The sequence below is a fragment of the Adiantum capillus-veneris genome, chromosome 18, assembly GCF_014529385.1.
Source record: "Adiantum capillus-veneris isolate H3 chromosome 18, ASM1452938v2, whole genome shotgun sequence".
NCBI lineage: Eukaryota > Viridiplantae > Streptophyta > Polypodiopsida > Polypodiales > Pteridaceae > Adiantum > Adiantum capillus-veneris.
In genome coordinates, this window is record NC_140948.1 from 27,103,523 (window position 1) to 27,119,503 (window position 15,981).

General features: G+C 45.7%; 1 protein-coding gene across 5 annotated transcripts in view; it reads right to left on the reverse strand.

Moving 5' to 3' along the window:
- Positions 1-15,981, reverse strand: part of LOC147435387 (uncharacterized) — a 216,382-nt gene that overhangs the window by 55,201 nt on the left and 145,200 nt on the right. For 4 of the 5 annotated variants that reach the window (XM_086488465.1, XM_086488462.1, XM_086488461.1 and 1 more), the window contains exons 20-21: positions 8,679-8,810; positions 6,452-6,622 (exon numbers count right to left, since the gene is read on the reverse strand). In XM_086488465.1, the coding sequence (XP_086344591.1) occupies positions 6,452-6,622; positions 8,679-8,810 (303 nt within the window). The remainder of the gene's footprint in view (positions 1-6,451; positions 6,623-8,678; positions 8,811-15,981) is intronic. The other variant, XM_086488464.1, reaches the window with a different exon arrangement.

The window sequence follows — 15,981 nt, forward strand, 5'->3', positions numbered from 1 at the left end:
CCGATGGGGCCCACAACCTCGTCTCCCGACCCCTCCGCCACTCCTCCTCAGATGCAGGGTACTGGCCACGCTTCTGACGCGAGGCATTCTCTTGGTAGTGCTTTTGCTCCGAGCCGTGTTGCTCGTGAGGGACAGCCCTACCTGAGGCCGCCTTTTTTGGTGCTCCCTTCTCCCTTTGCAGCGATCCCCAGGGGTTTGACCAGCTTCGACATTCGCAGACGTTGGGATTTCTCCGATCACAGCTTCACTCGGTTTCTAGGTGATTCCTCTTCCGACTTCGAGGAGGCCAGCTTTCAAGTCCATGTCCTCTTTCTTGCAGCTAGAGACAGTGAGGCCTTGGACACAGCGGTGGGTTTCTCCTTTCCGTTGTGTGGTAGGGATATCAGAGAGTGGACCCAGCACACAGTCCTAGACTGGCTCTAGACCTAGGCTACTGAGTTCTCGCACCATATAGGGGACTTAGCAGTGACAGATCTGGTGTAGACACTTTGGCCTCTTGCGAAGTTCAGCGTGACACCTCCAGATGCAGCAGGTTGCAGGCACATTGTGGTGTACTTGTTTGCTGACACTCAGTGCCCTCCGTGTTATGTTTTTGTGCATGAGGATTCTTGGACAGAGGATGTAGCCCTTTGGGCTGCACGCTCGGCTTGGGCCTGAGCGGGACAGTCACTTCTTGCGCGCTTGTCTAGAGGTTCGGATGTGGATTACTTCTCATCCAATCGGTCTCAAAGATAGCGAGGTTGGCTACTGTTGCAGCATCTGTTTTCTCTCACTGACTCCATGAGGATCATCTCATGGAATGTGCAGGGATTAGGAGGGCCCCAGTTTCAGCGTCAGAGGGGTCGGCTCCGTCAGATGCTGCAGAGATGCCTTGTGGGTGGTGAGATTGACATTCTTATGCTGCAGGAGCATCACCTTTGTGAGAGTCGCATTCGGCGTTGTGGTCATATTCTGCGTGGTCACTATGAGACTTTTTGGTCAGCTGGTTTTGGACCTGGAGGCGTCCAAGGTGGGGTATGTATGACCATTGCGGACTCTTTGCAGCAGGCCATTGTGGGCAGGGGGATTATTGTCCCAGGCAGGGCTCAGTGGATTACTATGCAGGTTCAGGGTTGCCTGATGGGCTTTCTGAACATCTACGTGCCTAATGTGGCGAGCGCACGTGCAGAGTTTTGGGCTCACATTGCAGAGTCTCTGCCGCACGTAGAGCAATGATGCATTGGGGGAGACTTCAACATGTTGGAGGACCCGGTTGACAGGGTTGGAGGTAGCCATACTACTGTGCATGGAGATAAGTTGGCGGCTTGGGAGAGGTTATGTATGACTTTGCGGGTTTCTGATGTGTGGCAGCATTCTAGCTTTTTGAGGCCACCTGACAGCCTGGCCTTCTCTCGTTCGGCCGGACTGTCGAGTGGGAGGAGCGAATCTATCGCGGATAAATCGCTTCTACACTAGTGATCACTTCTGCGACTTGGGAGGGACTGTTGGCATTTTGGCTGGGAGTTCCTTTTCGGATCATGCACCAACAATCCTCGCAGTGACTGATAGGTAGAGGAGGGGGAGCACGATGCTACGCATCCCAGAGAGGGTCTTGCTGGACTCTGCGCTCAAAGAGCGAGTGGAGGCTCTTTGGATAGAGAGCTTAGACGCACAGGACTCTCCTGCTGACAGAGTGGCCTCAGGACTTGCTTAGCTTAGTCGCCTCTTACTTCAGGAGTCTTCGGCTCGCCTGGCTGCAGCGAGAGAGGAAGAACAGCGCCTCTGATGGGGCATTGCTTCCTTGCAGAGGATGCAAGAGCAACATCCAGACAGTCCTTGGTTGGAGGAGCAATTACAGCAGGCTCGCCAAAAGCTTGTCAGCACAGAGGAGAGGCGCCATAAGTTTGCTTTCCATTGTCAAGTTTCTCAGTGGACCAAGGTGGGTGACAGAGTGATATGCGCTTTCTTTGAGGCAGTGGGACCTCGGCATACGCATGCCAAGGTCAGGCAGTTGAGGAGGATGGACGGGTCAATTGCTTGAGAGCCAGAGGACATGCGTGCAATTGCTACTGACTTTTACCGTGATCTACTGTCTGCAGAGCCCCAGTCAGAGCGTCAGGATGCATGCAGAGAGCAGGTGTGGGCACAGATGCCTTGTCTTGTGACTGAGGAGATGCGTCAGAGGCTTGAGCTGCCTCTTCAGCTAGAGGAGGTGCACACGGCTCTTAGTGCACTTCCCCGTGGTAGCTGTTCAGGTGAGGATGGCTTGACCCCGAGCTTCTTCTTGGAGTACTGGGACTTGCTTGGCTCAGATCTTTGTAGTGCTTTTCAGTACATTTTTTGCACAGGTGAGATGCTTGACAGCATGAGTGAGGGCCTGATTTACCTCATTCCCAAGGAGGGTGGCTCCTTGGATGAGATTCGACAGTGGCGCCCCATCACCATCCTCAACTCAGCCTACGAAATTCTTGTCAAGGCTCTGAGTTTGAGGATTCAGCCACTTCTAGAGAGCCTTATACATGGGACTCAGATAGGTTTTGTCAAGGAGCGTAGTATCCTTGACAACATCTTTACTTTTTGGGAGGCTGCTACCCTCGCGCGGCTCTGTGGTGAGGGTTTGGTGATTCTCCTTCTCGATTTTGAGAAGGCCTAAGACAGAGTTGACTGGGATTTTTTGGAGGGCACTCTACGCAGGATGGGCTTCTCAGATGCTTGGATTAGAGGGGTGTCAGCTTTATACAGACGGGCACACAGTCAGGTGCTTTTAGCAGGAGGTAGAGGTGATTGCTTCATGCTCACACAGTCGGTCAGACAGGGCTTCCATCTTGCCCCTTTCCTCTTTCTGTTCTATGCTGAGGCGATGAGCAGGTTTTTGGTTTCACAGCAGGTTGGTTTACGTGGCTTAGCGCTCCCCATTCGGGGAGATGAGCTACTAGACGCAGAGTTTGCTGACGACTCAGCCTTGTACTTGGACGGCCAGAAGGCCAACCTACACAGGTGTGAGTAGGCTCTTGCAACTTTCTGTTGTGCATCTGGTGCACTGATCAACTGGAGAAAGACTGTGGCTTTCTCGGTTGGTAGTGCTCCTACGCCACATTGGATGCCAGGTCAAGGTTTCAGGTGGATTCCCCCAGGGACTGCAGTTCGGTACTTGGGCTGTCTGGTTGGTTTGGACTTGTCTCCCGCGCAGCAGATTTCTCCCCTCCTCCTGTCTATCAGGAGGAAGTTGTTACATTGGAGCTCCGCACGACTTTCTTTTGCAGACAGAGCTGTAGTGGCCAACTAGGTGTTGTTGGCTACTATGTGGTACATCACTTCTTGTTGGATCTTCTCGAGTTCTTGTATTACCCAGGTTGAGAGGCTGATCAGGAACTTCCTTTGGTCAGGGCGTGACACTCGGATAGCCCGGGCCAAAGTGGCATGGCAGGTCATCATTCTTCCTTGTTCTCAGAGAGGATTGGGGATCATAGACCCAGTATAGCAGAGCAGAGCCCTTCTTGGAAAGTTCATCGTCAGAGGACTTCTTCCAGGTGAGGAGCCCTGGAAGGAGTTCTTGCTTCGGCGGCTTCATGCTAGGGTGCCTCACGCTGGAGGCCCATTGCGACCCTCGACTCGATGGGTTTTCACAGAGATGCGTAGAGTTGGCTTGAGCAGGAGACTAGAGGACCGCTTCGCTGTGAGTCTGCTCCGTTCCTGGGAGCAACTGCGGCGAGGCTTGAAGCAACGTCAGCCTACTTACACGGAGGAGCGCCTGAGACAGCCTCTTGTTTGGAACCCCATGGTTAGCACTCAGAGAGGCCACTTGGTTGGTAGTTGGCCTCATGTTTCCTAGGGTCCCATGGCAGAGGGTCCAGCACGCTCTCTAGGTGACTGGTTAGAGTTTTCAGGCTTGTTAGAGGAGCTTCAGGGCATTCAGCTACAGAGCATGAGAGGGGTGCAGAGCGTGTGTCAGGACATCTCAAAGGCAGTACCAGTTGCGTGGCTCACACCTCTTGAGTCAGCAACGCTCAGATGGATGGGAGCCTTCACGCGACTGGAGGTTCTCATCTCAGTTCGGGCTTGCTCAGAGACTATACCCTCCCTGTTCTTCGAGCTACAGGGTGAGGGACGCTTACACCGAGTTGCAGTTGAGGACCCGTAGGTGGTAGAGTGTTGTTTTCAGAGGATTCGCGTAGTGGGCATCTGTGGGGGACTTGTGTCATAGATCCCGACCCAGCAGCTCTTGAGACTGGCCACTGGAGACTGTGGGCTTGGGAGAGCTGTCCACTGGCACGAGTACAGTGGGATCCTGGAGAGTGGCCGTGGAGGGACCCTTTCTCCTCTACAGACCATCCAGGTATCCCGTTCTTTCAGTACACTGTTTGGCTGGGACGTCACATACTGGTAGTGCAGAGAGAGGCTCGTCTTGCTGCAGCACCTCATTGGCAGGAGAAGGGTCTCACAACTGAGTTCTTGGCAGTTTTTTGGGAGAGGTTGTGGGACTCCAGACAGCCGAGACCAGTCACTTTGTTCCAGTGGTTGGTTGCACACAGAGCTACAGCAGTTGGGAGCGGGGGAGCTGGCTTGTACATAGTGGTCTCTCGGCCACATGTGCAGCTTGTGACCATCTTGTGGAGAGTCAGCGTCACTATCTCTAGGACTGTCCTCTGGCACAGCAGGTGTGGCTTCGTGTCCTTCGGCTGATGCTAGCTCTTTCCATTGCTCGGCAGTACACTTAGGGGGCAGCTGCTTGGTCCACTCTCACGGGCCTGGCACTTCAGTTTGAGCTATCTTCTACCAGCAGGATGAGAGTGATGCAGGGGGGTCGACCTACACTCCAACCTGCTACACAGCTTACTCCACACGAGTGGTGCAGTGAGAGAGGAGTGTAGGGAGCTCATTAGTGGCCTGACACTCCGGTTCATCTGGCGGGCCCGTTGCTTCTGCATCTTCGAGGCTCGCCCACCAGCAGAGTCTGTTCGGGATCTTTGGCTAGAGCTGGTCCATACTCTCAGAGGACAGTTTGAGAGGCTCCAGGGCAGTTCCGACCGCATGCGGGAGCGCAGAGAGGCTTTCCTTCGACTCTGGCGTCCTGGGCCTTTCTTCACCACGGTCCAGGGTGTGCTCACATGGCACTACCGTCCACCTGTGTGGCTTTTCCCTCCTCCCATCTCTTGATCTAGCCTCATTGTACATACGTTGTCTTTTCATTGGGAGAGTCTCCCCATCATGATTGTTGTAGCCCTCTCTTGTAGAGGAGATTGTAGCCCTATGGGCAGTTTCATTAACTAATAGAATGATCTTTTTCTCAGAAAAAAAAAAAACTAGTATCTGAGCCAGACAAAGAAGGCATGACATCAAATGCCATGTGGGGAGTATACCAAAAATGGAAAAGAGGATCCTGGGATCAAATTGAAGGAAATGATAGCGCTCGCACAGCAAGGCAGATTTTTCACGTAAGACCTCTGGAATAACAACAGAGCCAGAAGAAGGTGCGGCGGTGAATCAGGATGTTGCTTGCAATTGAGACATTTGCCATCAGCAACTATCTCTGTTGTAAGAAACATCCAAAAGGCTTCTCCATAAACTAGATGACAGTCTTTAAGGGGCAAGCCAAAATGCCACAACTATTTAAACGTCTACGCCATCACGACAGGGATTGGTGTTCTTGCAATTAAGTAATGGCATCCTCATATACACAGAGGGGAGGGAACTGGCACTGCTGCATATACGTAAGCAACCGTCAAAATGATGGAGGCGACTGGAGATAGACCCCACTCAGCATAGATGGCTGAAATGTCCAAAGATGGAACTGGTAAAATAGGCAGCATAAAATTTTGCAATCAATGCCACAAGGGATGATAATGCATGCCAACATGAAACTTACGCCTTGCTGTTGAAAACGGTGGCATGTGCCCATAATCATTACAGCATCATCAATGACTTTGTATTATGCTGCAAGAGGACATAGGCCTGTCTGGTTTCTTTGACAGCAAGTGGTCGGCACAATCCATCTCAGTGTATGCTCTCTGATAGGAGTGGATTGGAAAATTGTCAACTAGCCCAAACAAGTTGATGAAGTGATCTTTCAGCCATCCTGAAGGAGCTGCATGGTTTAAGAGAAACTGACCTCTTCAGAAAAATGATCAAATACAACAACCAAATGAAAACTTTCTGGTATCCAAATGCAGCAATGATGCATGCTAGCAGTGTCACTCAAGAAAGCCATCAATCATCCAAGGTAGTCTTTGAAAAGCATACCTAAAGACGTCTTGACCTTGACATTAAAGGCCTAGTACAATAATGCTCTTGTCAAAGATTAACTGAATTAAGTAGAAATTTATTTCAGATAAAAGCACTAGAAAAACCTACTCATCACGTTAACGCAAAAAGGACTTATGGTTCTCCATCTTAACAATAGAGAAAGAACAAAAGAAAACAGAGAGCATAGTTTTTCAGGAATGTGTAATAAGCACTAAAAACCTCAGTTTACCTCTCTTTTGAATTCTGTAACAGCTCCTACAGATCTTCCCTTGACTGTCTTTAGTAGGTCAAGTTTCTTTGACATCTCAGCTTCTCTTTTTTCATCACAATATTCCTCATCCTCGATCTCCATGCTTAGTCTAGTGATGGCTTCCTCAATCTCAAGACATCTTGCATCTTCCTATTATAACAGTGCACACACATCAAGAAAATGCACGCACAAACACATGCGCACATCATTGCCCTCAAGCACACTCATACCAATATGGTCTGGAAATTAAGGCTTTAAGGACTTGTGGATAAGTGTTTTTTTATGTCCTAGTATAACGCATTTTGTGACTCCAAATGAATTTTTGCACGTTCATGTTTTGCTATAGGATCCATTTGTTGGTGTGGCTATCATCTCACATGGGATGGGGATCTGGGAGCCTCACCATGAGCACTCCAATGTAGGTGAGGTCTTCCTCATGAGAGACTTCAATACCCATAACAACAGGGAGTCGGAGATGCATGACTAGGACTTGGAGATGCTACATACAAGTAGTTAGAGAGGATGGTGAGGTCTTCCTCCTGAAATGAAATGAAATGAAATGTTATATTAACCTCTTCAAAAGGCCAAAATGACCTAAGAGACCAAAAGGTTACATCCATGTGTGACTCGAGTACAGAAGCTGGATGGCTCGATCAAGAAAAATGCCCCAATGTAGTAGGAAAAGCGTGTCCTGCTCTCTACTGTGAGTGCTCCTCAATGCAATAAGCATGAAACCTCACTCCAACAAAAAGAAAACACAACACAACAATGGAACGAGCAACTCAAAGACACAATAATAGATTCAGAACATGATGGAACTCAACTACTCGTGAAAACAATACAGACTCTGGCTGGCAGCACACTCAACTCCAAGCCCAAGACTCACAAGTACAATGGGTTGTCAACGCTCCAATGTGCAGGGAGTGTAGATGTGCAGCGTTGGACACAAGACACGAGACTCAAGACTCTAGACCATAGTAAGTAGATGAAGCATACGACAACTAGAACCAATCACATATATACAATCATAAAGAGCCACCAACGGCTAGCAAAATATCCCAGTCCAGCTACATTTATCTCCAGATTGTGGTGGTCATGATCTGGCCATGGTGTCCACTAGACCACCACCCGTATCACTGCCAAGTGTCACTGCCCATGCGAGAGTCCGTACAGTGTGAACTTCAGACCAATTGTAACTAACTGCCTGTCCTATGCAAGTGACGCTATAGCCCTGCTATAGATTGCCCGAGACCACTCACCGTGTCGGTGAGAGAACACTGAAAAATATGAAAGGAAACTGCATATACTAAGTATGCTGAAGAAAAAAAGCTGCATATACACGCCCCATGATGCTGAACTACGCTCTCTTGATCGTGTCAACCCAAAGAAAGTGTCGTCGCTATAGTCGCCACTGCAGCATCCGAAGAGTCTACCTTCGGAGGTGGAGCCATAAGGTCTCTAATGTCCCTAAGGCTGAATTTTAATCTTGTAAATTCTGGTCACAAAATCTGCATCTAATGACCTTCTATACTTAAGGCGGGCAACTCCATGTGCTTCACAGATAAAGCAATAGGTGGGAGAGACTGATAAGAAAAATGGACACAAGTGTACCAATCTGTACCAATGTCATCTGACCATAGATTGAGATGTGAAGGCCTGTCATTCACCCAAGAGTTAACTCCAACGATAGTAATGATCGAGAGGACTCAAGGTAAAGCACCTAAGACCAAGGCTCACCATGTTCTTGGTATGGATTTTCACAAAACAAATGCAAGAAACCTCTGCCAATAAAGTACATGCTACAGGCGTAATGTACATCCCTACACACCTGCACAATCATCAAAGAGGACAGCATTTGGCCCATTGTGCACCTTTAGGTGCTGTGCCCAGTCTTTGAACATATCATAGCTTAGGGAAGTTTCCTCACTCTTGAGTTTCCTATCACTAGTAATAGTTACACACCGCACGATCTTTGCTAGGTTACTTTCTTATTGAATTTGCGAAAGGATTGAGAGCAATCCAAAAAACGCACAAAATTTTACTTGCAAATGCTGATCAAATAAACCCACGAGAGATGCATCCAAACATTGAATCAAATCTTGTATTTGAAGAATCACTCAAAAGTACAAAAACACCACATAATTTACTACCTTATCTAAACAGAAAAGGGATTGGGACGAATTGAACAGAATGCAGAAGATTTTACTTGCAAACGTTGATCAAACAGCTCTAATAGAGAGGCATCGAAACCATTCATCAAATCTTGTATATCATTCTTTAATTTGCGCATCTCAAACTCATGGGCACGTTGCTTTTTCTCTTTATCCTCCTTTATCACCTGTACAATATCCAATCATGTTCAAGTCCTTTTAATATTTAGCTGAAGTCAGATGCTTCAATAAACATTGTCTCCTGCACCCTCGTAGTTTAATGTCACCAGAAAAACCTCAATAGTCTACTCAAAAGTAAAAAATCTATTTATCTTTTAGCTCAAATACCTTCAGTTTAGCATCAAATTCTTTTATTTCCTTGATCTGTTCTTTTGTAAATGTCTTTGGATTTCCAAGCATCCATGCTGGCTTTTCTATTTCCACTTCTACAGCTACCTCTTCCTTTTTGTGTTCAAGTTTCCCTCCCATCATGTCTTGAAGGGCCCTTTCAGCGTTATTTGTTCCTTGCTTTGGCCTTTGCAACAGGATACACATTTCTTTGAAAACCTTAATCTGTGTGCGCCTTTCATGCGCATGTGCTTGTGAATGGTGTACACACAATACAGCTTCAACACTTCAAGTTTGAACACACTTCAGAGAGAAAAAGTGCAGAATTTATCAATCTCGTTCTGATTAGTTAGTGAGAAGCAAAGCTTATGCCAACATATTCATGTCCATTTGATATGGTAGAAATACAGAAGGCAAAAAGTTGCTGCTCAAGTTCTCCTATCTTATTAAAACAAGAGAAGCACAGTTGGTTGGTGGAAAAATGGCGTTATTTATTCTGAAAATAACTTTGGATTTCCCTCTTAAGTTTTTGGCTCCAATTTCTCATCAAGTTCATTGCTCTGCCAAGGGAAGAATGCACATGGGGTGAACCAATTGTAGGCTTTAATGTCAATCACTTGCAGGATTTTTAGAAGGTTCTCTAAAACTTTTGCAGAAGCTTTCACGTCATTACAATGGAATGAAAGCTAATAGTGATATGGCATGATAAAGAGGCAGCTGCCACATGGAAACCAGAGACTGGTCATAGTTGGGGAAAGCAGCTAGAAAGTTGGGCTGGGCAAGAAATGCTGTAAAACCTGCCCCAAAAAGGAACACAAGGCTCAGAAACTGAGATATCACTGGGAACAAGCACATGAGTGCATGGGAAATTTCCAAGCAGCCACTCTTTGGAGCAGCTGCTTTTTGTCAAAATGGCTTTTGAAGCCTTTCTATTGATGGTTTTTGACGTGTAAAAGAAACCCATGGGGTCAGTCGAAATCAGACTTTCGAAGTATTGTGAGAGTGACCAAGCAGAGCGTCTCACAAGTTTAAGTGGTAAAAATACTGCAAGGGGTTCACAACCAGTTTTCTCCACCACTTGGATTGTGCAGGTGTTGAATTTCTTTTGATTGGTTGTCCAACTCTTGTCTTTAAGTTTGTGATTTGCAAAGATTCTCAGATATAAGGCCCTCCCAAGTGTGTGCTTGGACCAAGCACGTCAGCTCACACAAGGAGAGTCCATTGTTAAAATAGTACAAGAAGATTCAGAACTGTTCACACACTATTAAAGGCTCCTAGCTCACGAGCCTTGAAATGCTTGTATTTTGAGATTGAAAAAGTAGGGTGCCTTCTTAGCATGTACAAGTAGCATTCACTGTTTGGTAGAACTATTCCTTGGTCAACACTTCACTCGGCCATTCATAGAGTCTACAAAACTGATTCGCGCTTCAAATAAAGGGATAGAGCACTTAACAGACTTGAAATTACAAACACTGCAAAAGAGAATACCTGGAAGAGAAAAGAGTGAGGTGGAATTCCTCTCGGAGATGGCTGTCACAAAATGATCACATGGCTACACCGGACCTAATGGCGAACGTAATGACAATGGCATGGCAGTCCCAGAAAACATGCCGTGAATCCCGCCACAAAATACGGGCTGGCGTGGCAGGGCGCTGTACAGCAGCTGTTTGGTGCTAGTTATGAAGGCAGTTGACTTCCATTGCTTTTGGGGCTTGTGTTTTTAGCAGATGAAAGCTTTTGAGGGTGCCAACTTTTGTGCCTTCTTCTTTAAGGCTTCAGTGCCTATAATAGAGTGCCTTGGGGGTCCACTTTGTTAGTTTCACATCTGGGGAGTAAACCCCAACATTTGTAACTCTTGTGGATTATTAATCTGTGTGAACACAACAGTGAGCACCTAGCAGATAACGCTTCCGTGAATTCAAAGCATACACAGCAAAAGCTCTTTCTCATAGAGCTGTGCAACTCTCTCTTTCTTTGAAAGAAACCTACTTTCGTAGACAACAACTTGCCCCTTCAGTTGTACTACTGTACCCAAGCTACTGCCACAAGCATCACAAAGCACTTCAAAAGACTTTTGAGGGTCTAGATATAATAACACAGGTTCTCTGGTCATCTTTTCCTTGAGGTGCTCAACAGCTGTACTCTGCCCTTGACCCAAGTGAATGTAACTCCCTTCTTGGTTAGTTCATGTAGAGGTGCTGCAACTTTGCAAACATCCTAATGAGCCGTCTATAGTACGAACATAACCTAAAAAGCTCCTCAAATCTGAACATTTTATAAATTTATCCAATCCCTTATGGATGCAACCTTTGTTGGATCCATACAAATACCCTCTCGAGAGATAATATGACCGGCATGGTCCAAGGAGGTGGATGTCCCGCAATTAAAGCTGACTTTTCTCCTATTCATAAAGAACCCCTGGTGTCTCAATCTTCAAACACTTGAGCCAATTGCTCGTTGTGTTTAAACACTTGAGACAATAAGGTTGTCAAAGAATGTACCACAAATCTCCTGACCATCATCCTCTTGAAAGCTGTAGGAGCACTATTTTTGCCAAAAGGCATCACCAAAAACTCATACAGTCGTAGCAGGGCTACAGTGTCATTTGCACTGGACAAGCAAATACAGTTGGTCTTGGGTTCAGATTGGGTGGACTCTCGCCTGGGCAGTGGCACGTGGCAGACACAGAAGGTGGTGGTCTACTGGACACCATGCCAATTCAACGCCACCAAGTTTGGAAATAGACGTAGCTGGTGAAGGAGTACGAGCGGAAGTGCGACGCGAGAGAGAGTGCGAGAAGAAGAGCACGACGATATGGTGAACTCGCTCTACTGTAATGTGTAGAGCATAGTGAGTTCTTATTAGGTTTTTACAAAAGAATATGTGTACATACCTGGCGGCCCGCCCACTTACCTGGGCGACCACATTGGGCTTTATACCCCAACAACCTCCCACTTAAAGTCCAATGTGGTACTTTAAGTGTGAGAGAAGCTACTATACAAGCTAATATACAAGAGATGTAGAGAAGTGATGTACTACCCTACACCTAACTGCTTGCGAAAATGCGCAAAGCTCTCTGAGGGAAGTCCTTTTGTAAGTAGATCAGTAGGATTTTCTGTGGTGTGAACTTTGACAAGCTGAAGTTGCTTATCCTCCAGCATTTCCCTGATGAAATGATACTTCACATCCACATGCTTTGTCTTTGAGTGATAAACTAGATTGCGAGCCAATTGTATAGCACTTTGACTATCACAATATAACACAGGCATCTCTTCTTTGATTCCCAAATCTGTTACTAGTTGATTAAGCCAAATTGATTCTTTGCATGCCTCTGATGCTGCAACATATTCAGCCTCTGTAGTAGACTGAGTAACACAATCTTGTAATTTAGAACGCCATGATACTGCTCCACCAGCCAATGTAAAGACATACCCTGACGTAGACCTTCGGTTGTCTAAGTCACCTGCATAATCTGAGTCTGTAAAACCCTTTACACTTAGCTCCTGACTCCCATAGCATATACGCATACTCTTTGTAGCTTTCAGGTATCTCAATATTCCTTTCACTGCCTCCCAATGTTTCTTGCCTGGGTTTGACATGTATCGACTTACTACTCCCACTGCAAATGCAATGTCTGGGCGAGTAGCAATCATTGCATACATCAAACTACCCACTGCAGACGCATATGGAATCTTATCCATTTCAGCCTGTTCTTCCTCAGACACAGGACAATCTTGTTTGCTAAGTTTCACATATGGTGGCAATGGAACACTCAATGCCTTTCCCTTCTCCATATTGAAACGTTGCAAAACCTTGTCAATATACTCTGTTTGAGATAACCAAATCAACTTCTTTGATCTGTCTCTCTCAATGCGCATACCAAGTATATGACTTGCCTCACCCATGTCTTTCATGTCAAACGATTTTGCCATCTTTGACTTCAAAGCTGAAATTTCTTCCAAGTGCTTGCCAGCAATCAACATGTCATCCACATACAAAATAAGGATCAACCAACTACCATCCTTAGCCTTCTTTGTATATAGACAGTGATCGAACTCACTACGTTTGTAGCCTTGAGAAAGCATAAACTTGTGGAATTTATGGTACCATGCCCTCGGTGATTGTTTTAAGCCATAAAGACTCTTTAGCAACTGCCATACCCAATCTTCCTTGCCTTTCTCAACAAACCCTTCTGGCTGCTGCATGTAAATTTCCACATCTAAATCACCATGCAAGAACGCTGTCTTGACATCCATTTGGTGCAACACCAAATCTAATATGGCAACCAATGCAAGAAAGCATCTCAATGTAGTCGTCTTGACCACCAGAGAGAAGACTTCATCAAAGTCAATGCCTTGTTCTTGCTTAAAGCCCTTGGCAACAAGCCTTGCTTTGTACTTTGGCTGACTATCATGAGCGGTGATCTTATACCTGTAAACCCATTTACAAGGTAGAGCCTTTTTGCCCTGTGGTAATTTAACTAGCTTCCATGTCTTGTTTTTATGCAGAGCTGTCATCTCTGACTGCATGGCCAATTGCCAATTCCCGGAGTCCTTCATTTGCACTGCTTCCTTGTAACATGAAGGCTCATTGCAATCAGTCAACATGACATAGTTCATAGATGAAACAAACCTATCAGGAGGTCGCGTGACACATCCAGATCTACGCACAATAGGTGGCTCAGGCTCAGCCACAACCTGTGGTTCCACTCTATCCTGTCCTTGCTCCTCTTGAGCCCTGACATTTTGTCTTGCACGTGCAGGTCCATCTTCTTGGAAGACAACTCTTCTAATCTCCTCAACCCTCTTTGGTTTAGAATGATATTTGGATTCATTAAAGTGAACATCATTGCTGCGGACAACCTTTCTGGATTCGGGATCCCAAAGTCTATACCCCATCTCACCAGAATTACCATAGCCTAGAAAGATGCACTTTCTACTCTTTGGCTCAAGTTTGTTCCTAAATTCCTTTGGAACGTGAGTATATGCCTCACAACCAAAGACTCTGAGATGCTTGTATGAGGGCATTTTGCCTGACCATACCATCTCTGGCACTGAATCCTTCTGCAAAACCTTGCTAGGAGATCTATTTACAAGATGAACAGTTGTTGATACAGCTTCGGCCCAAAACCCATTTGGCAGCTGTGCATTAGACAACATACTTCTGACCTTCTCTTGTATGGTCCTATTCATCCTCTCAGCAACACCATTTTGAGGAGAATTGTAAGGAGCAGTAAGTTCACGTTTTACACCTTTTGACTCACAAAAGTCCTGAAGGCTGAAAGGCCTTTGAAACATACTCTCCACCATTGTCAGTGCGTAAGCATTTAAGCTCCTTGCCACTCTGATTCTCCACAAGTGTCACAAACGTTTTGAAAACACTAAATGCTTCATCCTTGTGCTTGAGAAAGTAAACCCATACTTTCCTCGAGTAATCATCTATAAATGTCATAAAGTAAGAAGCTCCCCCTAGAGATAGGTTAGGCATAGGTCCACACAAATCACTATGAACAAGTGCCAACTGTGTATCTCTTCTACTGCTTCTATGCTTATGTGGCTGCTGTGTTTGCTTACCATACAGACAATGTTCACAGAATTCAAAATCATTAAATGAAAAGCCAGGCAAATAACCAGAACGAGACAAGATTTCCATTCCCTTCTTGGACATATGTCCTAACCGGCTATGCCACAAAGAAATGTTCGGCTGCTCGGTTACATTGATTACATTTTTAGAGACATTTGATACATAAATCATGTAAAGTCCTCCAGACTTTACTCCATGTGCTACTGTCATGGAACCCTTGGATATCTTCCACATGTTCTGTCCAAAAGTGGTGACGTAGCCAGCATCATCAAGTAAACCTGTGCTGATCAAGCTCTTTGTAATTGCGGGAACATGTCTCACATTCTTCAGCGTGAAAGAAGAGCCATTCTGAAACTTCAATTGAACATCTCCAACACCTAAGATCTCACATGTTTGCCCATTGCCTAGCCGAACATGATCTTTAGTGGTCACATAAGAAGTAAACCACTCCTTGTTTGGAGACACATGAAGTGATGCTCCTGAGTCTATAATCCAGTCACTCAGTGCATTTTCATCAGATGCTGTAAGAAGAGCTGAGTCCATTGTATTCTTCAAGAAGTAGATGTCTCCTGACACTAGACTGTCATCCTCTGCAACAGTGTTTGTCACATTTATTTCTTGAATTTCTTTGGTCCTTCCCCTGACAACTAAGGCTGTTCCTTTGCCTTTGTCCATTGTCTTTCTATTGGTTTCTTCAGTAAGTAGACTTCCTTCTACACCTGCTATGTTCAAACCATCTGGAGGTGCAGAATTACTCAAAGCTGTGCGAAAAGTGTCCCAACTTTCCGCCAATGTGATCAACAGGAACATAGCTCTAACAGGTTCATCAAACTTGATACCTTGAGCTGACAACTGACTATAGATTGTGTTGAATTCATTCAGATGATTGGACATAGGTGTCCCTTCTTTCATCTTCAAGTCAACAAGCTTCTTAAGCCAGTATACCTGTGAAGCTGCACTCTGCTTCTCATAAAGATCACTCAGCTTTAACCATGCTTGATAAGCCGACATCTCATCTGCTACATTGAAGTAAATGCTTTCTGCCAAAGTCAGCATAATGGTAGAAAGTGCCAATTCATCCATTTTGCCCCATTCATCTTTGTCCATATCTTCTGGTTTTATCCCCTTGAGCTTTATAGGTTTTATCTTCTTCTTTTGTACCAACACGTGCTTCTTGATATTGTAAAGAGCAGTGTCCTGTGATCTAGCCATAGCTACGCTTCACAGTAGTTTACTTTTCTGGGAAAAATTCGGTAGAGTTTCCCCTGTAAACTGACCTCTGAACCAATATCAACCTGTCAAATGAACCAAGAAAGCTTCAGATTCTGCAGAAATTTTGGCAGAGTCTCCTTTGTAAAATGGCTCTGGTGTACTAAAAACAGACCAAAAAACAGCTCAAAAAACACTGTCTCTCTGACACTGTAAGGT